This window comes from Ascidia mentula, chromosome 5 (assembly GCF_947561715.1).
Source record: "Ascidia mentula chromosome 5, kaAscMent1.1, whole genome shotgun sequence".
NCBI classification, from domain to species: Eukaryota; Metazoa; Chordata; class Ascidiacea; order Phlebobranchia; family Ascidiidae; genus Ascidia; species Ascidia mentula.
The window spans coordinates 4,946,546-4,969,967 of NC_138570.1; the positions used below are offsets into that span (position 1 = coordinate 4,946,546).

General features: G+C 42.2%; 3 protein-coding genes across 3 annotated transcripts; 2 read left to right on the plus strand and 1 right to left on the minus strand.

The window, feature by feature from the left end:
- Positions 1–9: 9 nt before the first annotated feature.
- Positions 10–4,569, plus strand: LOC145903963 (uncharacterized). Its single transcript, XM_082992162.1, has 9 exons — positions 10–172; positions 349–448; positions 847–1,022; positions 1,415–1,522; positions 1,669–1,882; positions 2,214–2,308; positions 2,741–2,903; positions 3,095–3,899; positions 4,480–4,569. Exons 1-8 carry the CDS (start codon positions 91–93, stop codon positions 3,363–3,365), a joined length of 1,209 nt encoding a protein of 402 aa, XP_082848288.1. The 5' UTR covers positions 10–90; the 3' UTR covers positions 3,366–3,899; positions 4,480–4,569.
- On the minus strand, positions 4,259–8,501 carry LOC145903962 (cilia- and flagella-associated protein 52-like). The gene is made up of 13 exons (XM_082992160.1): positions 8,397–8,501; positions 8,153–8,300; positions 7,739–7,880; positions 7,492–7,683; positions 7,138–7,332; positions 6,835–6,969; positions 6,415–6,602; positions 5,988–6,192; positions 5,676–5,843; positions 5,464–5,547; positions 5,250–5,393; positions 4,837–4,998; positions 4,259–4,618 (listed from the first exon to the last, which is right to left on the minus strand). The coding sequence occupies exons 2-13, from the start codon at positions 8,248–8,250 to the stop codon at positions 4,457–4,459; spliced, it is 1,875 nt and encodes a 624-aa protein (XP_082848286.1). The 5' UTR covers positions 8,251–8,300; positions 8,397–8,501; the 3' UTR covers positions 4,259–4,456.
- Positions 8,502–10,071: 1,570 nt separating this feature from the next.
- Positions 10,072–15,904, plus strand: LOC145902021 (uncharacterized). Its single transcript, XM_082989857.1, has 9 exons — positions 10,072–11,168; positions 11,490–11,700; positions 11,950–12,094; positions 12,174–12,280; positions 12,781–12,959; positions 13,081–13,277; positions 13,703–13,739; positions 14,126–14,252; positions 14,618–15,904. Exons 1-9 carry the CDS (start codon positions 10,072–10,074, stop codon positions 15,902–15,904), a joined length of 3,387 nt encoding a protein of 1,128 aa, XP_082845983.1.
- Positions 15,905–23,422: the final 7,518 nt, after the last annotated feature.

Consider the following 23,422-nt stretch of genomic DNA (forward strand, 5'->3'; position numbering starts at 1 on the left):
ACTCACTGATTATTGGGTTGAATTTGTGATACGTAGCGGTTGCGTGTTGATTCTAGAAGGCACTGCAGCGGTGCTGGTGAAGATGCAACAATGTTTTGGGGGCTCAGGTGTCTGTTATGTCTTGTTATTTTGTCGATAAGTGCGGATGGCAGAAGAACTGGGACCACTTCAAGTAAGTAATAGCGATTTATTTTTTAGTTTAAAATTTTATTTAAAACTACGTATTTTGCGCCAGTATAGTTGCTATCTTTTTTGTCAATACACGTTACGATGGGGTGACCGCTATTTGAACATTTAGTTGGAATATCGCCTCTTTTTGTCAACAATTATATAAAAATACTTGCTTAGGTTGCCAGGAGATGATAGCGAAGGCCACGAAGCGAAGAAAAATTTTCACCAGTCCGAATTATCCTAACGAGTTTGCGGAACAAACGCAGTGCAGATGGATGTAAGCCAATATATATTTTTGATAACTAACGACCAGGGCACTGCCCACCTTCAATACGCATGTCTGAAGCCATTCGCCCGTAAAGTAAATAACAACAAACGGCTGTTGCTGACAGGCGACATGTATTAATCATCTCAGTTTTATGATGCGGCGTCGATTCAACTTGAGTGTCTGGTGCCAATTAACGTTAAGTTTGAATTAGCTTTGCTCGTAAAACGATCACCTTCCAGTATGATTAACTATAAGGTACATATTATGTCGCTTTTTAAATACTAATGTTTATGTTGATTTTAACGATCAGCTCATTTGACATTAATTTTCAGCGGGTTAAATTCCCTCGGATACACTGAAATTGTCTGCCTATACATCGCTTTATGACCGACATTTTTTATTTGAAGCGTCCAAGCACCTTCGGGGTACCGCGTTCGAATCAGTTTCAAGTCCTTCTACCTGATAGGAGCCACCATGGTGAAAGGCTGCACCAGGCAGAAATTAAAGATTGTTGACATGTACACTGGCATGATAGACGGGCCGTATTGCGGCAATACACAACCACCCGATGCTGTTTCCGCAGGCAAGCAATTAATTTTTCATACCCATTAACGTCTACGAAAACATGTTACTTTATGACAAACAGATGTAATAAGATAGACCAGGGGTCGGAAAACTAGAACAGTGTGTCGGATTCTCAAAATGGTAAAATGTCAATGATTTCACGTGACAACTTTATTTACACGCAAAAGTCACCTTCAGTGGTTGCCAACCCATGGGACCCATGGTATCGATGATCAAATACAAAAAATAATTATATAGATCAAACAAGTGTCGTTAGATGATGTGTGATATATGTAAGTAGTAACGCATAGCAAATTCCATCCAATTATGATGTGGTCGGGCCAAAGCTGCCTTGCAGGCATTTATGTAACATATGATACCAGATTAATTATTTGTATGCAAAACTCGCAGGTCAAGGATTTCGAATTATACTGGAGTCGAACGCGGTCGGAGTGCACGACACTTACCGAGGGTTTCAGATAGTTTACCACGTCACAACCGCACCGCCTTCAGAAAGAAGTAAGATAAACAACATTTTGTTGCCCCCTTTTGTTGTATCTCGTGGTTACTTCATGCATTGGTTAGAATAACAAAACGCACGCAGAGTTTCGCGACTTTACAACAATTTTCGGCATCGAACGGCGTTATATCTATAAATTGTGCAGTGAGGGATTTGGCTGGACAGTGGAGGAACTACCAAATAGCTCGAGATGGTTTCACGCTCGCCCCACAGACGGTACCCACACCGACGCGAGGCCCAAACGAGATTGACGAGAACGACAACGCTGCAATTGACGCCGTCAACAACCAAGTGAACAAAAACGCGAACAGCCACAACGTGGTTATAAACAAAAACAACAATGAGCAGGGAGTCGTTTTGTAAGTCGAATGTTGAGTGTGTTGATTACAAATAGAGACTAAATCACATCCGTGTTTTGGAACTGCTCGTAGTGACGAGAATATTGAATATTGGACAATATTGTGGACTGCGATATTTCGTACTTAAAATATTGTTTCAAGAAGAATGTCTCAAGAAGTAGATATTATGGCATATACGATTCACGGAGTGTTCCGACTTCCTTAATACTCTGTCATTACCCGCACACAACAATACAGAAATAGTAATATGTGCACTCATGTGTATTTCTTGAGACATTCTTCTTAAAATAGGAGTCCGGGTTTTTTTTAATTTATCATTATATTACCGCAGACCAGACGCTTTCGACGATGGAAGGCCTGTTCGGCCAAATCGACGCATTCCACCGACTCGAATTCATGCAAAAACGCCCCCAAGGCGAACGACAGGTACCTTTTTAGGACCCTGATAGTGTTGCATATAACGCTGTTGCTGAATTACGGAGATGAAATTTATACGGTCAGATTAAAACGGATTTTTTAAACCACAAAAATAAGCCTTAAAATATTCGGTGTATGAGTTGGTGATGGTTCCATATTTGGAAATGCCATTGGAGAGTGGAATTTTTTATTGACAGGAACAGATTTGCGCGACGGTGTAATTTCGATATATATTTGTATTATAAATTCAATATGTATTAATTTTTTTCGTTTGGAACATGAACCAAGTGATTCTGACTTCGTGTGTATGTTCTACGTGCCAAATCATCCTTAACGCCTACTGGTTTCAAGAACCCCTAACTTGCGAACAAATTTCAACTGACCTTGAACGCAAACATTTTCGGAAGAAAAGTTTAAAATTTTGGCGTTCATTGTTTTAAGTAAACTGGCCGAAGCAACCTCCACCCGTGCCCCCAAGAAACAGATCGGACGACAAGAAGAAACAAGACTCGCTGCCAGGGGGCGCCATAGCTGGGATTATAATCGCTATTATTGTCGCTTTGGTGATAGTTTTCCTAATATTATACTGGAATTGCGTAAAACGGTAAGACCTAACGGTTATGAGGAACTTGAATTTGCTAAATATATTCACTTATTTAAGAACTCCCAACTAGTACACGAAAATACAACGGTTTGTTTTTTTCTTGTAAATTTAATCGTTTCGGTAAGAATTTTTGTACCTTCAACCCTGTCTAAACGATAACTTATGTTTAAACCCTGTCCTACTTACAACAGGAAGCGAACCAAGACCAAGGGCAAGGAGATGGGCCGGAACACAAGTCCAAGTGGGGGCAGCAGATACTCGCCCGACGGCCGCCCAGCACCCAGCCACGCCCGATCACCACACAAAAACCAAGAGCTTCCAAGACCACGACCCCCTGTGCATTCGAACAAAATGGGTCGGGCGCCTCGAACACGGCCATATTACAACGCGAGGCCACATGCGCGCGTAGATAATCGTGCACACACCCAACACCAATACGTGCCTCGAGGTTACGGAACCTGACAAGTTATGGGAGGACATTAAGTGATGTACGAGTGCACTACTCGCGTGTAATTCTTGTGTTGTTTTGACGAAATACTTAAAGAGCACCTCGTAAATTGATTTTTTCCCCTTTTTTTATTGACGTCGTTCCTTTTCGTCTTGTGTATATGTATACCTCTTTGGAGCCTTGACTTGCCTCTGCTGGGCCCTGAATTAAAGATTGCAACAGCATCTCATCTTGTTTCCTCCACAGCAACTGAAAAGCAATGTTTTTTGTCCTGTTCTATTTTGCTTTTACACTATATTTGTTGTAAATGAACGAATGCTTGTAATTCTGGTAGTCACGGCGCTTGTGTTTATTTTTATGTGAGCACCCGCGTTTTATGTCATGGTTCTGCCGCTTTATCGTACATAAGCATTAACAAAACGCAGTTGTGTTAACTGAATAGCAATTATTTGCCGACAGCAATTGTCGAATTTTTTTAAATTTTTGTACATCGTTTACATAGTGTAACAAGCACTAAATCGCCCAACACACGTTCCTCATGCCTCCGGGTGCTTCCACACAGCGTTATCTTTGCTTACACATAGCGCCGATTTGGGCACATTTGACCCTGGTTATGTTTCCGCTATGACCTTTGCCCTCCCGAAAAACACAACGCTAACATATTTCGGGAAGTGTGATGGTTAAAATATCGGCTGCAGGGTACTTAGATTATCGTTTGTGAAACTTTTTGGCAATAACCTTCACAAGCTGGTTGTCTCTTTCGGTGACAATTTGCATTGAACGTATTTTAACCGCCATGGCTCGTTTTAAAGGTTGATAGTTCAAACTCAATGCACTGGAAATATCAACTGATACTTATATGCACGTAACATTTTGGGCCCATCTTACCCTTTTGGCCCATTCGTTTTGTTAAGCGATTTAATAAAAGCATGTATTTAACTGAAGAGTACGCACGACCACATTGTAAGAACAAGCATTAGGCACGTTTCTATGCAGAACAGCTTTACGAAAAGAATGTAACTTTATATTTTCAAAAACATCACAAAATCGTACAAGACATGCATGAACAAGTTGCGATACACAGCATCAAAATTACACACGTTTCTCAGTGCATTGCTTGATCGCAAGGGTGTTTCCACACAATGATGGCGCCATCTTTGCTCACACTGACGATATAACGCCGATCCGGGCACATTTTCACCCTGGTTATGTTCCCGCTGTGTCCCTCGCCGACATGTTTTACCATTCCCTCGTCGTAATCCCATACCTGCGTGAGAATCAACAAGTTTTTAGGCAGCCTGGTAAAGTTTTTCCAAACCGTAGCCCAACGGCACTGGCATTTCGGTTGAGCTTTCATGCGATGACCGAACCATTGACTGCGCCAGCATTCATAACTAACATGTTTTACAACTTGTGGGAATTCGCAGCAAGAAGCAATTAGAGTGGCAAAAATGGCCTAAAACATGTCGAGAGTGTTACAATCACCTTTATGAGTTTGTCATCTCCCCCTGTTATAATCTGGCAACCATCCTTTGATATATCCATCCCATTGATGGCTCCTGACTGCGAACCGTCAAGTTCACGGATCTGGCTGCCGTCGTAACACTCCCAATAGACAATCTTACGGTCTGTCCCAGACGTCATAATCTACAAGAAAAAACATCGTCATTTACGACTTTGAAGTTAGCAAAGTTATGAAGACGACGAAGCTGCTTCTTGTCAGCTATATATAGGCTCAATCTAAAATGATATTTACTACAAACCAACACATTTGAATTTACTTTCGTTTCTGCGGCTAATCCATTTTTTACGTTTTTTTGTGCATAATTTCCAATATCTTAAACTGAAAAAGGGCAAACGTATTTTGCCGTTTGTGTGGTAATGAGCCATTTTCCCACCTGGTAACCCTTTGGGTGATAGCACACGCATTGAAACAAAGTGTTGGACATCACCATCTGCAAGCGCGTGAAATTGAACAAGTCCCAAATAATGCATGTACCGTCAGATGACGCTGTTACGCATTGAGTGTCACAATCAGCCACCTGACAAACACAACACAGGTAGACTAAAAAAACTTAAGCCATTTAACGTAATGATTTTTTTACGCTTTACCTTGATGCAGGTGACACTGGACTTGTGTTCCTTCATGGTTTCAGTTAGCTTCCGTAAATTTTGGCCGATATCCCATACACGCACCTGGAATACAACACAATCGGGTTTTTGTAAAGCCAGTTAAAAACTCATACACAAAGATTTAGTTGTTGAAGTTGCGAAACCAAACTTGTTGGTCTGTAATACTAAAGTGCACCGTGTTGTCGGGTTACCTGTCCTTCGCCACCACCAGAAATGATTCTTTTGCTGTTGGAGGTCACTGCAATGGACGTCACGCCAGAGTTGTGCGCATTATCGATGACGTAGAGCGATTTTCCGGATTCTGGGTAGAAAGCTCGTATCTTTCCGTCGTTCCAAGCCGATATAATAGAATGTCCGTCCTGAATGCATAAATTTGCGCTGATTGGTGGCATAAAGCAATAAACAACCCAAACACTTTCTTTGCCATAAACAAACAAGCCAATTTCAATAAAAAAGCTACATTCTTACATAACAATTGAATTTAAACACTTTGCAATACTTACAGGCATGAACTCAATAGCGTGGCAAATCATGTTGGGGACATTGATTCTCAGAAGTTCCCGAGAGGTTGTCGTGTTCCAAACACGGATGTCATCTCCGGAGCAGGTAGCGAACAACTCTGATGTCCCAAGTGGGAACGCTATGTCCAACACTGGCTGGTTGTGCGCAGACATAACCAGGTCTTCCTTGAGGTCGATAATGTTGAATCTACAGGATGGGTAACAGAACTGTTGCAAGATAGGTAGGTTTTTGTTGTAATATAGCTGTAGAATTAAAGTTGCGAATTACATGCCTTTTTTAAGTTAATGGTAAAACCATTTTTTTGAAAATAAAAGCATGTAGATGTTTAATTAACTGACTTTTCAGTCACATAAGCCCAAACAAAAAATGATGTGTTGGAATAAAAACATTTAATTCTTTTGCACAAACCTGTAAATTTGGGCTTTGCTTGTGCCAACAAAAAACTGATGGCCCTGGCCACGTAGTGCAATTGATGTAACTGCACCACGGAGCTTCTTGTCGCATTGTTTAAGAACCGTGTATTTGTTGTTGGTTCCACTGACCTCGGCTATAGTGCCATCACCAGCGCCAATCAACAGATTTCCAGATTTCAAAAGCTGGTTAAGTACATGGAATTAAACTATTTACAAAGAAATTAGTAACAGATATAACTGTATTGTTAATAGCATGCAATTGTTCAAAGTATTTTGAATTTTAAGACACTTTGTACATCTGTGTTTATGATGTTACATGACTTTAAACCACTTAAAAAACAAAACTATAGTTTTTACAATTTAAACTTTGCATTGTAGTTAAGTTAAATACAATCACATTTTAAACTTAACTCACTTTTATGTCTGCGATTCCTTGACTAAATTTTCCCTTTGCAGGGCCATGGTTGGACACCACCCTGTTGTTTATGTTGATCTTGAGAATATCACCACTAGTGGTCCCACAATAGAAGTATTGATCATTTTCATCCACCTTTGAATACAATGAAAACTAACTACAACAAGAATGAAGTAGCAAATTTGGACAGTTTATAATGTCTAGTAGTTAACAAAACAATATTATTACTCAATGCAATATTGGAAAGACATTGTAAGTGAACCACTTTATTGTTATTTAAATCTATTTTATGCATTTTCCCACCTCCACACATTTAACGATGCGTTTCAGTTGACCAAGGTTGCATTCTTGGGGTCTGATTTTGCGGTTAGCCAAGTCCAGTTCCCACACCCGAAGTGTTCCATCACCAGCAGTAACAAAGAGATCATCACTTTTGCTTGCGTACTTAACCGTAAATGTTACACCAGCAGACTGAACAGCAGCTGGCGATCCACAAACCTATCAACAAACTAGTTCAAACTTCCATCACATAAAAAGTGCACCCAAAAGCAAAAAATAAAATAACAGCTGGCTTATTTTAATTTTTTATTAAAGACCTTACAAATCTGTGGACAATATTACCAACTATTTACTGCATATTAAAAATGATTTACTCACTGCCTCTGCTGTGTGCAGGTTCCAGACTACTACAGAATTGTCGTCTTGGCCACCGAGTGAAACAAGGTACTTTTCATTTGGTGAGAATGCCAATGCTTCAATTTTAACCTTATGAAGGATTAGACGGTGCAGGAGGCATCGTTTTTCATAATCCCAAACAATAATGTCTGCCTTGAATCCCATGTGGGTAACCTGCAAAAATATTTGTTGAAATAAATACAATTGGGATGTAGGTTGGACAATTTACCTGTCCAGATGCAATATATTTTCCACTCTTCGAAACAACTAAACATGACACTGTATTGGTATGGCCCTTTAAAAAGTCTTGTTTGTTGGTGTTGATGTTTCGAACAATTACTGTATTTCCAAGTGGGTATACCATGTGTTCTCTGTAACATGGTAAAATTGGAAAAAAAATTATAATCAGACAACAGTTTTGGGGTAGAGCCTATATCCAAAGTACATTAACAAAGCCATTGAAGTGATTTGTAAATTTGTTAAAAAACACTATTATTCCCCAACAGTGTAAACAGTTCTACTTAAATAATCTGCATTGTTAAAACTACCTATCGTATTGCATGCAACTTTTTAGTTACCACTTTATATAGCTTAATCCTTTTTTGAAAGATGCGAGAATAAATAGTTTCCATCTTTTTATCACCTGTCTGGGTGGATAATAAGACCCCCGTTGACGAATCCATTAAATCCAATAGTGGAAACAACCTGGAGCCTTGGAACATCATCATCATCTGTCCCCATGTTCTTTTTAATGCTGCTTTTTAAGTGATTGATTCTACAAACTTATTCACCTAACAGCAAAATCATTTCAACGTCAGTTGCAACATTTAAAACAGTCATACACCTTTAACTAGCGATAAAATACTTCTAAATGTTTTACTGCTTACGTCAGTTCATTCTTTGTTGCAGATATACGGAAATATGTGTGATTTTCGGCTTCTGGTAATACTTCTCACCGAAACTTTTAAAACAAGCGGGTCGCGTCAACAACTTGTCTGCGTTGTTGCCATGACCACAGTGCCCAGTTGAGGTTAAAGGAAAACCATTCTAATTTTTTTTTAATTTGTTGGGTTTCGGCGGCAAGTAAAGCAAAAAGCATTAGAACCAATAAACAAAAGGTTTAAATTTTATAGCAATTATTGATACTATATGAAGTAAATATACGATTGAAAAAAAAGCAAATACAGATATGCTACACATTTTGCCTCATTAGTGGGAAAGTGGTTTTGTTGGTGTATCTTTTTCGTTTTTAGTTGGCAAACCTTTTTGGTTGGCAAAAACTTCTTACCAATCGACTTTGGCTCGTTGAGCATGAACCATGAGCTCAAAACAAAAGGTTTCCCTTGCGGTGAGTGCACTTATAAGCACGTCTCACCAAGTGCTACACAATACATTGTCCCTTCAACACTGACTATTCGTTCTGTCGCAGGAATTAGAAACAGCTCCATGCTTACAGTGGTATTGAATCTTCTATTAAAAAAGCTGGAAATTTTAGTTAATGCAGATCGGAGGACATGCTAGGTAATATTGTGTATGGCCTGCAGGTGCAGGCGAAGGTTTTGTATAGCTCTTCTGAGATGTTTTTAATTAGTAATAAACATTTTATTAGTACACACAAATCAGCACAAATGTGAACTTGCTGCAGAATGACAAATTGTCAACCCTAAAATCATGCTTTGGAACCACGAAACACAAAAATCAATTATCGAAAATGGTTAAACTTTCGAGCACTTGTTGGGGGGCACGCGAGAAGTTGATCCGAACACAAAGAAACGAAACGCACTTCAAAGCCCGGTTTTTGTCAAGAAAATAAACCAGTAGTCACCATGGTTTTGCCACTATAGGGAGGTCTGAATTGTCGTGAAGTCTTCCAAAGTATTTACGCTTTGTTTTACGTCAGCACCGAGCAAAATTTTAATGGATGATCAGATGTAGATAAAATGCTCGTTTTGCCCAATATCTTCCTGAAAATCTTCAGCACGTAAATACCCGATTATACAGTACAGCATATTACAAAGCAGTTGGGTTGCATTGATCAAGCCTTGCAAGAATCATTTTCTTTGTAAAATCAAGTAATCCCCGGTATAATTTGACCAGAATGATTCAATGCTTGTTGCGTTCGCATCGAAAACGGTTTATTGAGTCATACGGTTGTGTTTTGTCGTCGTAGCACTGGGATGTATCGATCGATGTCGGATAACAAGTATCAAGCCAGCACCCCCACGTAGACGCAGTCAAAGCGCGGGAATATTCCCATCATCTCGAGGATGGGGGCACTTAAATTAGCTGCTCCACCCTCGTTACTCCTCTAGAATTATCGATTTCAAATAGTTTGTGGTTGAAGTAGGTGGAGTATTTGAGCCATTTCTTTTTGGGTCTATTGTAAGGTATTGGGAATGAAACTTAGACTTGATTTCGTTTGCAAAAAATATCAATGTTCAGAAAACTGTGAGTTTAAATTTTGTTTCTTCTATAACTCTACAATTTCAGTTCAACCTAAGCGATGGTGACGTAATAGGGTTGATCCACATATTGATAAAAATGTCAGCTTAAGCTCAAATAATGTCGATCAGGTATAATGGGTGCGACGACTATGGGTTCCTCACCTGTCGTCCCGTCGACCTTCGGGATGCCACAACTAACCTTGCATGCCACCAAAATGCGGAAAGCGGTCCAACGTTTGTCTCTGCGCCACTTGACCCTCCCCTTCCTACCGAACATGAAAATTTCAAACACGAAGAAGTGGAACGTAGGACAAGGAAAAAATCTTGGTGGAAGTGGATGTTTTCTTCCGGTAAGCACAAAAAGAAACAGCGCGTTGATGAAGGAAAGGTGCGTCTGGCAAGGCACAAGTCAGACGCCGGGCCGGCCAATCGATTGCTTTCAACGAAATCCTGCACAGAGGACGAGAGCGGCGCCAAGTTTAACCGCGGCAGCACTTTTCAGCCCGAAGACAGCGTCATTGTTGTGGACGAGCGCTCGCTGGACGAAGCCAAGGACTCACCTATTAAGGTAGATATTAATGAGCTCCACGAACGAGTCAAGCTTCGCGCCGGTGTCCGGAAAACCGTGTCCTTCTCCGATTTGCCTCCCCTTCTCAAGCATAAGTCGGCTTCAGTGGACTGTATCGAGTCTCTTCGTCACCGACAGCCGGTTCAGACAAAGCCGCCTGCCTTTCACAAACCGACTGGTGATAAACTCTTCACGGAAACACAGCCTCATCTTGCAGACGACAAGGCAAGCACTAAGGAAACCTCAGCCGCCCCGCAGAAGGTCACAAACGCACCTAAGAGTGTTAAAAAGCCGCAGAAGCCCGAAAGAAACAAATCAAAGCGTGAACGTGCAAAAAAGAAGAAAACCAGTTCCTCTGCCGATGATCTCTTGGACGTTGCTTTGGAAAACAACACACAGCAGTCATCATTACAACGAAGCAGATCGATGATGAGTTTCAAGGGTCTATTTGCCAGAAAGTCGAAGTCAGGCAATAAGAAAAGAACAGGTTCCACAAACATGGACCTTTTGCTGCACGCTGAAATCAACAAAGCTTGCGATTCAACCAAAGACGAGGGTGGGGATAAACAGGATGAGATAAACGTTTACGAACGTTATCCTCGCCGCAAGTCGGAGCAGCGCAAGGTTCTTGTCCATATTCAAACAAAGTGGGTAAACCGCGACGGGTGCTTTAACCTATATGTCGGTATAAAAACTATTACGTTACAAATTTCTGAAACTGAAACGTGAACTGCAGTAGAGCTGTAGTCCACGCCAATTTGATCGTGATTAACATTCCCAAAAGGGCTTTAAAGCTTGAATGTCCGTACATCAGTACAGCTTAAATGTCCGCGCCATTTTTATTGTGATTGACATTGAATAATTTTTTGTTGCTGATGCTGCCAGGCATATTACTTAGTAATTTAAGGTTCTTCTGGTATTGAATAATTGCGGGCGAAAATAATATCACAAACAAACTTTACTTGCAGAGAAGAAATACCAGTGGAGAATGGTGTGCCACAGTGGGACTCCGCATCCTATCAATATTCAAGTGTATCCGGGAGAAGTGCTTCCACTCTGAGAAGGGAACCACATCGGATGAAGAGCAATCCCAATTTGATCGAATCCTCCTTCGTTGGAACCAGCAAGCAACCAAGCCAAAAAAGTCCCCTGACAAGCAACCAATCTGACGGTAACGCAGTTAAAACTTGAAAGTAAACAAAAATGTTTATTTTGTAGTAATTATCCTAAAGGGAGAAGATTCGTGTGTAAAATTTCGTAATGTTTAAAAATATTTTAATGCTTACTGTTAACACCTAGTGGAAAATGGGTACAACAACAATAATAATCACTGTACCTGGTTGGCATAAAACTGACCTCTGTCACTTAAAAATTTTAAACCAAGTGTCATTCTTACTTACAGATCCTACTGTTTCCACAAAAGAAGAGAAGAAGCCAATAAACATCGTTTCTCTCGAAAACGAACCGAAAAACCTGGAACTCGAACGAAGAAGGAGAACAAAGTCTGACGGAATGTTGATAGACATATTTCATAAAGAGTTGAACTTACCGCAAACCATGAAAGAAAATGCCGGTATAGTTATTACGATGAATCGTACAAATGACATCGGTTTGCAACAAATGCCACTAGTTTCACTTTTCTTATTTGTTAGATACTCCCAAAGGTGATAAGCCGGCGTTTCATGCCAAGTCAGCTTCTTGTTGCGAAGATTTGCTGTTTGGACGAACTTTTGCACTCACAGGTGTAGCCACTGACAAGGTAGAATATTTAACACATTTTTGGGGCATTTGGTGCATTGCAATAGTTGAACTACAGTTCTTAATAGAGGGAGATCTTCCCCTATGGCAACGTTTGACTTGGGGTTGTGGGTATTTTGATACCTTATTATTTCTGTATCAGAATGGGGTGTGACAACTGACTAGTGATTTGAAATTGGTATCGACATCGTTGGGAACCACTTTCTACTACTTTGCACCAAAAAAAATCATCAATTCGGCGAAATTTTGAATTCAATACCTTAACTCGGCGCCGACATAAGACCTAAAATCTTGAAATATTTTTCTCTACATGAAATATAATATGGCTTGCGCTGATACGTTCATTGGGATTGAATGCAGTTGCGAGTTGAAACCGCAACCGTTGTTTCAGCTCAAATATATCATCACATAAAACTCGCACTGTCCCGTTGCCAAGTTACTTCGTTCAACTATCCACTGCCATTGATCCACGATAAACCAAAGCATGCTATTTACTTGTAGATACCTGACGTCATTGCCAGGAACTACCCGTACATATCTACGTCATCGCCAGTGCGCCACATGGCGCAATGTTTGCGTCTTGCCACTGCTATGCCACAGAAGAAAACCTCGCCAAACAGAAAAATCTTATTCGAAGATCCAACTACCGATACGAAGGTGTCACCCAAACGTTTAGAAAGGTAACCGCAACTAGTTGGCCAAAATTTCCCTTTTCTTAAGTACACTCGGCAGCCAATTGTAGCACACCGTTTGTGTCAGGCAATAAACTCCCACTTAAACATGTTATATTCATGTACAAAGCGCTAGTAACCCGACTGCCCAACATTCACATGAGATTTCGATAACTGCTGGGAGTCACGAGACCCCCGAGGTGGAAGTGAAAGCAACACCGACGAAACAAGTAAAAGCTTCCCCCTATCAACCCCGTCGATGCTTCAGCGATTCAGACCTCTCTTCAATCCATCTCAGTCCAATGAAAGTCAACGAGATATATCAAGGTGAAGGTCGGGTATTCGCCCAACAGGCGTTAATCAGCTTTACATCTGCTACAGTTAATGCACAGTCTAACACTATTTAAGAATCACATCCGCTAATAGAAGTTATGTTCAAGTGATAATTAAACTAACCAAGTCGGCACCCACCGTATACACATCCCAGTTTATCTAGAACCAGTTATACAGTAGGCTACATGGCAAAATCTGAACAAAAGACTCGATTACACAAACATCGCACTACTTATAATGTTAAACGTTGGATCATTGTTGAATTTGTTTCTTATTTCTCAACTTCATGACATATATTTGTATTCCTGTAGTTGATATCGTGATTATGAGTGAGGTAATTGTTGCTCACCTATGACTTTTCCCCTGCGTGGTTGATTTTGTGGCAGCGAGTTTCCCCCTAACAATTTTGTTGTGTTTAGAAGATGACAAAGCCAACACCAGCCGGCGCGTGTCCAGGTAAGAAAAGTCGACATAATGGATTAAACCGCCCGCGGCCTCAAGAGACAAAAACGGTCTAAAATCACAACCATCCCAAAATTACCGAAACTATTTCAATGCGGTTAAAACACATTTTCCGCAGAAAGTCACAGCGTAGGCAATGACTGACGATTACCGCGGGTAGTATTTCAAATTTGTCTAAGTCGAGCGAGATGCTTGCTTTGGCTCTGAGTGGATTGGCAAAGTCAGTTAAAGAGAATCGTCGCAAATAATAAACCATTTCTTCTTTCCCGCGTCTCAAGATTAGTAGACGTAAAAAGTACAAGCTTCAAAGAATTTGCGATAGGAAACACGTAGGCGTATATAGGATGAGCGATGGATTTCAATCTAAACATTTACGACAGAAGTCGCAGCGCAAGAACAGACCGCCTGCTTCATCGCATGAGAGCAAGGATAATGCGCTTGGAAAAGTTGAGCGATTTGGCTTCGAACACCCAACCGAAACAGGAACTTGCAACTGAATTCTCAAATGCAGAAGCTTCCAAAGTAAAGGTTGATCTGACACGAAATTTTGTTTCATTTTTGAAGCGTTTTCCCATGCTCGCACATACCATCATTCAAACTTGTATTTTTTTAATACATTCTGATAACAAAAACTATATAGCTATACGCATTGTAAAAAATATATATTTTTAAAGGGTCCTAAGGGTTTGGGATTCTTTTCAAATCATTCTATGTGTATCTTCTTACTTTAAATGATATATAGTTTTCAATGATACAAACAAAACACCCTATAAACCACATGCTTTGCGTCGCCCTAAACTGCTGCAGCATTCGTCGAGTTGGTTCTTTAGCACCTTACTTCAAATGTAAATTCTATTCCCGCGTTGTCATAGGAAAGTACAGGCGAACCCAAAGCTCTAAGCGACAGCTGCGAACCGAGACAACCATCCACAGACAAGCGAGTGTCCACGTTGGCGAGCATCACGCTAAAATCCGACGCTTCCAGCATATCTAACGCACAGACGTCAACACGAAAGTTTCACCGACTGATCAAGTCGAGGGTACAAAGTCACCCGGATGTCGTCGGCAAGCAGACGAGAGTTGCAGGTCTCCAGCACATTCAGAAATCTCTGCGCACGAGAAATAAGGAGTCGAAGCAAATTGCAACCAAACTTGATTACGAGAATCTGTGGCCGGAGGAGACTTCTCCTTGTGTAACCAAGAAGAATGAGGAAGAAAACAGCGACGAACTTATTCAGCCCAATGCGAAAATTGGAGCAAAAAAGTTGTTTCGCGACGTCGACGTGGTTGAACGAAAATTACAAAACGTGCAAAACCACTCACAACCATTTAAGATCAAGGAGAATCGCGTCGATGCCACACAACTTTCAGCAGAACGCACTAATGTCTACCCGGCAGCGTCCTCCGCGAAGGTAGGCGATGACGTCATCGGAAAGCACGACATATTTCTATCAAGTACTCCTGTTAAAGATTACGCGCGTCACGCGGACAGCGCGAACAAAGCGGCGAAGAGCGAAAACTTTGACGTTTACCCAACCCTCATGGACCGCGACGAAAGTCACGTGACCTGCTCCGACACGCCGTTTGAAAATAGCGACTCGAGGGCAACGCCGTGCAACGATCTCTCACCAAACCCGAGCGTCCTTCCCAGTGCATCCGACTTCTTCCTGCGGTCGCTCCTCCAGCATCAAGACGAGATAAAGAGGACGATGCTGCAGGAGATGCAGAAGATCAGTCATAAGTACTCCGCATCCGTCGCTTCCGAGGCGCCGACGGTCGCTCGTCAAACCGAAACCGTTGCCACGCAACGCCACGCCGATGTGGATGGGGATCAGTCCTCCGAGAGTGACTCGACGTCACAGAGCACAGTGACTTGGGGGAAGGAGTGCGACAGCCTTTCAAGCGGGGACACCATCACGAATCTTTGTGACGCGGAAGACGGTTACGTCACTATGTCTTCCAACGACAGCACAGCCGCACAATGCGGAAGCGTGATTTCTTCCGAGGATTTTACGCCCTGGTCGCAGCGTGGTGAAAGGAGCTCGTTAGCTCCCAAGCGGTTGACGGCGGTTGAATATGTGATTCCGTTCCGGCGCGGCGACTTCGTCGAGGAGGCGAGCGACTTTATGGAATGGGACTGCGACGAGACTGATTTGTGAACCAGCGTATATGCGGGATGATAAGTAAACGGAAAATTGAACCTATTCGGGCGATTTGGAAATTGGAAATTGAAAAATTGGAAATTTATTTCCTGAAGGATCAGTTATATTAAATATTGCAGCATGCCCGGCAGCAGTAGCAACATGATATGAAAATTGGATATTTCTTTGTTTCGTAGATTCTGGCTATATGTTTTTGTCTTGTTTTTGCCCATGGTTGACTTGGTTCACCACTACTTCACGCATTAACCTTTCCTTTTGCCTGAACATGTCATGCGTATTTTTGTTAAAGCTTTCCTTGTAGCATTGCTTTTAACTGATCAACCCCTATACTTGCTTATTGACTGGCTGCCTTGTGAAGTGCGACCGCATCCGTTTTTGGAGTGCAGCACTGCATAATTTATGTCTAGCCATCGATATCTTTTCGTCGCTGCCTTGTTGCTTTACTTACTTGACTTCCATTATTGAACAACGTAATAAACCTGGACAAAAACATTGAGGATTGTTTGTTTATTTACACAAATCGTCAGCAGCTTGTCACATGTATTTACAAATGTACAGTGAGAGTATTTACAAAATAATATACAAAAGATATTGCACAGTTCCATAGGATTCTATATACATTCACAGTGTAGAAATCATATCACAAAATGTCTTATTTTTCTAAAAAGGTACATCGTATATTATATACAACGCATAATTTCATTCTGGCAATAAAATCAAGAAAACGCGTAAAAAAACTATTTTTTTATTTTTTTAAATGGTATTTTTTAAAATAATTAGTCTAGATACTTTCAAATTTAGTAGGGGAGCATTGTCACAGTGATTGTACCAACAAAGCGCAAACGACAAGGAAAGCGAGCGCCCGAGTGCTCCGGATTGGAGCACGATGGAACTCATGAACAGACGTCAGTTGAAGAAATTGGTGGCTACGGAGAAAATAACTTCTCTAGTTTTTCTACAACATCGAGTTTATGTGCAAAATTTACAAGTTGCTGCGTGAGCCGCGGTTAAGTGGAACTTTTTAGATATATATCGTTCTGTGGTGCCAAGTGTGTTTTTTGTCGATAATTTCGCTTAAAGCAAGACCAGTTTTACCGGTAAAATTTCCGAAAACCTTTATGTTGAAAAATTTGACAGTTCATAACTGTTCTCTATGAGTGAAAACCATTCATAGAGACAGAAGTTATCCAAAAAGTTTTTTAGCTTTGTCCTGCTTGTGTGATTGTCACGCGCCGAATGCGGGTCGATTGTTGGGTCAACGCGAGCTTCTGCGGGTGTCTCTTGTGTCAAATGCCCGAAGCTGATTTGCTGCCAGGCTGGAACTTGACGGAAGAAGTCGGAACGGCGTCCGGCCGTTTGCAGATGGAACTTACATCATCTCAGCTTTTAAACCTAAACAGCAATTCTGTTGTTAAATCGTGGTGATGGAAAATTAAGAAGCAACAGAAAAAACAGCTTTGAAAGTATTCGACTTTAGTGCAAACCCACTCTCTACTAGAAACCATGTATATGAAACCAAACCCACATCCTGATCTATTTTATGCGAGCTACAAGCTTTCCTGCACGAGCACGTGAGTGTTGATTATATCATAACTTTGCTGGCATTCACCGCGTGCCTTATTGTCTCAGCAGTAAGGTCCACAGCAAACGCGGGCAAAGTCAGACCAGCACACTCCAAAACACAGCACTGCCAAAAAACGCGCATGTTGACTGCAAGATGTGAGGAAACCAGCAGCTTGTGGGCGCAACTCCGCAGGCATTCACCGCGTGCCTTATTGTTTCACAACAGTAAGGAGCACACACTAAATACGTACGGAATCCGCCAGTGCCTTGGGTATCACACAATGTTGATGGGAATCAAGTCTGCAGCTCTTCTGAACTGTTTTCAGCACAACAAAATCGCACATGACTGAAATTTTCGAGCACGCTAATTGTGTGACTAATGAACAGGCGACTCCCACTATATACCCCGCTCGTAGCCTTTTTTCACTTGTTTTGTTTAATTCTCAGCGCATAAGACAATACCCATCGCACGCAGGGTAATTTGGGGCGTCCGGCTCACGCTTCTAAAGCCTTTCGAGCCAGTTCGGTTTTGTGACAATGCTCACGCGGAGAGCAACAATGAACTCAAACAAGCCAAATTAATCGTTCTAAATAAATCCAAATTAACGGATTACTGGAACCACACGAGCGCACGCATTAATTCTCGGTTAATTGCTTCTACGCTGCTTTATGGACGTTTCTGTATACCAATGGCAAGTTGTTGCACACAGATGTTGTACAAAGAATGCCCGTGGTTGGTATTGATTTTTTTTGCTTAGGTGCACGTCATAAACCGTTACGCAGATGTCCCCGGCGCCCAATTTGTGCCCTTGGAACCAGTACTGTCGTTGCCACCTGCCTAACCCATCAACATGCAGCTTTACGTATTGATAAGTCAGCCCAGGTGCATGAGTCAGTTTGGTCCCGTTTCAAACAAGATCAATGCAGGATGATGACGAGCAAACAAAAACTGCTTTATAGAGCGCCGCTTTTTTATAAAAAACGAATGTTTAAAAAAGAAATCTTACCTTTTATGTGCGGCTTCTGTCGTGACGTCATCCAAATGATCCACAGTTTGCGTTCTAAGAGAAAAAAAATAATTATGCCAAAGTTGGTACACAAGCGCGTTACATCATACCAATACCATTCGCCTTTCGAAAGTGGCGATTAAAAATTGTGCACCACGTTTAGAACTGGTGATGTTTGATTCAAACCATTTTCGCCACCCTCATAAGATTTTAACCCTATTGCGCCCAAAATAGCCCTTCGCAAAAAGCACTGAAAGTTGGGCTTCTCCGCCACGGACGCATTTCTAATGATTTAGTGAAGCCGTTGCAGGAGCTCTCTGCTGACGTAACGGCATTTAAATCAATTATTCATCGGTTACCATGAGCAACCGAGCGCCACAGCCGACAGTTAGTACGTGCGCGACGGCTGCCATGGCCCGGACTCCAGTGGGCCCCAGCGCAAGTGACATTTCGGCCCTCTTATCAATTATGCAACGTCGCACTTTTCGGAATGCGCCGTTCACTTCGGCCTATCGACCCGTTTTCCCGCCCGTAGGTTGTCCCTTGCATGCGAGCACCAAGGCAACGCGTTTTCCTCTCCTATTTTACACGACCAACACGCAGCCCCCAGAGCCGTTATTGTTATACGACAAACGCTTTGTTTTCCCATTTAGAATCGAAATAAAATTTAATTGAAAAAAATTTCTTGAAATTTCAACAGTCGTCCCCGGAAGAATGTTTAGCGAAACAAAACAAAGCAATGAAACACAACTCACCTGCTTGATTCAAATTCTTCCTTGATCGCCCACATTCTCCTTAGGTCCCAGGCCGACTTTCCTCGGCTCGTCTCTTGCTTTGCCGCTTGTTAGAGGACCAGATGCAAACTGCGATGATGTTAGACTGGACGCCTCGCTTTTTATAGGAGTCGCCGGCTACCGAGACATCTGCACCCCCGCTTGTTTATTCCATTGGACGACGCTCTTTTTTCTCGCGGTCGCGGCGCCCCAGGAGAGCCGAGATAATTTCGCGTGCTTTTGCATTGAACGGAACGCGTGCGGCACGGGATAGCGAAGAGAAAGTGGCCACCAGCTCTCCTCCCGTCTCCCTTTGTTTCTTTATGCAACAAAGACGGTTCGAACGGCATATGGCTATCTGCCCAGCCCCATGCGGATTATTGACGGCACAGGGAAATACACGCGGCCAGCCGGCGTCCTATACGACCTTGCAGTCCACCGTGCGTGCGGCGGTTTAATTAGCCACCTGCATTAGTCGACGCCCAGCGGGGCCACTGGGGTTCAAACGGCCCTCGAGTCCATTTTCAAAGGCTTACGGCCTTGATTAATATTTTCAACGTTACTTTGAAGATGGTTCACGGCAATCTAGCCATCGATTTGTTTTGGCATTGCTACTGGGCTGCTTCAAAACATCACTTAGTTTCGTGTGTTACAGCGTTTTATTGTGTGTCTTAAATACGCGTTGGATTATTAAACAAAACATCATAAAAACAGGATGAAAACAATCTTTAATTGGTATTTATTTAAAAAACAAAGGGCTTCTTTTTAGCTTTGGAAGACATAACCAGTCCAATTATTCAACAAACGAAACAACGCAAGGAAATCTGTCCGCATTCTAGTTCAATGCTTGCGAACAGCAAGTTGGAATCCTGGGACAGGGTTGAAAGCATCGAATCGTGAGAATTGTGGCTTATATGGGACGTGTAGTGAAGGACAATTACGGCCGTTAATATTTCATAATGATGCATGGCTATTTCGGCTGTAGTTTGATTCCCAGCTGTGAGAAAACCGAAGGACAATCATGATTGCTCTCTATTTCACGTCCAAATTAACGCCGTAATCCAATTTGTTATTTACAACTGCGTGCAACGACGTCCTAATTCTCCATGACGTACCCGATCGCAACCCGAGGACCGACGCCTTTACACCCATTCGAACGATTGTAACCTTAAACTTATTTCCGACGGATAGTGGAGGAATTAACCTCATCGGGCGCGAAAATTGTCAACACCAGGTATCATCACTTCCTGCCAAATGAACGCGCGCATTTGTCAGCTGGTGTATTGTCCACCAAAGTTTCTTATCTGCCCAAAGAGGGAAGGAAACGTTGGCTTTTCGGCCGCCGCTAATCACCGTGGATTTGCGTGCGCCTGCAATGTGTTTGGCAGTTGGCACGCTTGCACCTCACCTCAAACTGTTTGTATTATTGTTAGCCGGAAAAGCTTGAACGGTAATACGCTTGTTTGGTCGCAGCGAACCGAGTTTGTTCTACACCAGATGGTCGCATGCATTGGGAAGGGCGAAGCGTAATTTTGGAATTTCCTGTTGTTATCAACTTAGTGTTCAACTTTAAATGATTGACTGTTTCTACCAAACTCAGACTTGTTATGCGGTATATTTCTTCAACCTATACTGAAACCAAGTGTTCCCCGGCATGCTAAATAGCCTTGGAAACCCACACCCAAAACCATAGTTTACTCAGATGCAGTAATATTCTGTCGTGTAAGAACAATACTTGGGAAAAAACCAGAGGTTGTGATAAAACCAATTTTCGTTCAAATGTCATTTAAAAATGTTTTCAACCGTTCCAATACCTTCCAATCAAGAAGTCTTGTCCGCTGAGCACACGTTCATGATTGCTGTGGGCGTTCATATCCCCAAGCAATTCCAAACGCACCCATTTCAACTCGTGTAACGTTATGTGCGGACAATAGGTCGATACGTGTTGCGTAAATTGTATTTTTTTTAGAAAGCCCCACATTTTGCCTATTAGTCGAAACTTTTATTTTGTAGCAACAAACGCAGAGGCGTCAAATGGCAATTGTCCATAGGTGTCATCTCCAGCAGGGGAGCGAGCCCAAAGTCGCAATATTCGCAACATTTCTAAGGCCGCAGTTTCGAACTTGTTCACCATAACTACTGGGAACAACCAAGGACCAAATTGAAGTCACACAATGTCCACATACTAAGATTTACTATTGACGCCCATGAACAGCGCACCCTTCATATAGTTAAAGTCACAACAGCTGACTCGCAGAAATCAACCTTCCAAGCGCTTGGTCATGAATTTTTGATCACACTGCCCGAAGAGAAGCTGTCGGCTGGGATTTGGCTGTTGTGTTTGAAAGCTAAAATTTGCATTATGTGTTGGACTGTAGGAAGTGAAACATGTTTGTATCTCCACCATTACCCCGAAGTAGCCTCATTCGATAGCTTGCTTCCGGTAAATCAAAATCAACGTTTTGTTGTGTCATCAGGTTGGGTTATTCAAAACTGCTAGAAGTGCTTGGTATCAAAGGAAAACCCCTTTATCAGGACACCATCAACAAAATTTCAATAGCTTCGAACTAAATGACATTTTTGTAACACGGTGGAATTTTTTTGAAACACAGCTTTGCTGGGCCGATGTCGTTCTATACATCACCAACGTACTTAGGGTATTGTTTTATAAATCGAGGTTAATTGCACTTTGTTAACTTGCTCTAAAAAGCACCCATCGCTGGCGAGTTTTTCATATAAACCATTTCGAACAACCGTCGTAAAAGACATATTTCTGTATATTAAACTTGATATATTTCGGGCTTACGGCAATGCCGTGGGGTTTCGCCAAACCCAGTTTGATTTAAAATCGCATTGAACAATTCAGATTCGGGTAAGGACAGACACCTTCAAGTGCAGTCAGTTATCCAGAGTGTCAATTAGCAATGAGTAATTAGCGAACGCAGCGACGGCTCGTGCGTCACTTGCAGGAGAATAGCGGGATGCGCGGGGAACGCGAATATCGGTCGGTCTCGGTAGACGAACAATGCTTACCCGCCGTTTCGTCTCAAACCCATCAATCCCCGCCCGACTTCGTCGAAAGTCCAACCCAGCGCCTCGCTTGGTAGTGAATCGTCTTAAATTATTCATCCCCGAGTGCTCAGCGCGCTCTCCACATTGGGTCGTCCTGTTCGTTGCAACTCTTTTGTGCCCGTTCTTTCTAGTTCAAGGGCCGCGCGTATTGAAAGCAGAAATAATGCGACATTGAGCCCCTCCCCTGCTGGACATGACACCACCGGACAAACGCCAGTTGACGCCACCGCGTTATTTGCTTCAGCGCACCCATTGTGTTGTGGAATGGAAGATCGCGCGGGGATTTTCCTGCCTGCTTCGTCGACTTAAATACATCTTTGACACATTTTCGGGCATTAAAAATTTAGAGAAGTAATTTGAACGATTTGCGTTTGCCCCGTTGTGGGTTCCTATTTGGTGAAACATAATGCTTTTATGCGAAGTACGTATGGACACGTACGTTTGAAGCAGACAAAATACAAAGAAAAGCGCCTGTGGGCGCAGGCCTATGATAACAATAGTTTTGCAGTGTTTTAATTGCATCAAAATTTTTTATTCATAAAAATTCACCGTATTTCTCAAGGGATTTTATTGTTTGCGCGATATTGCGATAATTTACTGCTGACGCTGCCAGGCATTTGTCAACTTTAAAGCTCTTCAGGTAAAAGAAACTCGACATTTCGGCCGACATACAATTGACCTTTACCAGGCAACCTGCGTGAGTGCAAACTACACGGTAAATACAAGCAAGCGCGGTCGTTTTGTCCTAATGAAGGTCGATTGTATGACGACCGAAATGTCGATCAAATAAATAGTTTTCTTTTGGCAGAAGAGCTTCAAAATTAACTTAATATTGCAACGGTGGCATTGCGGGGAAAAACAGGAATGTCAAGGCACGTTTTAGAGAATATCATATAGCATGGCTTCCAGTGTCGTCCGCGTCATCACGAAGGGAAACTTTTGCACGGAATCCGCCTGCAAACGAGCGTCCAATGGGGAACAAGAGGGCATCTGCCACCCGACGCAAGTGCAATAAAGAACGGGCGCTCGTGCCATGCCCGACATATGGAGCAATTAACGTTGGAGAGTCGCCGATGGCCGATAGCAAATCCGCACTCTCT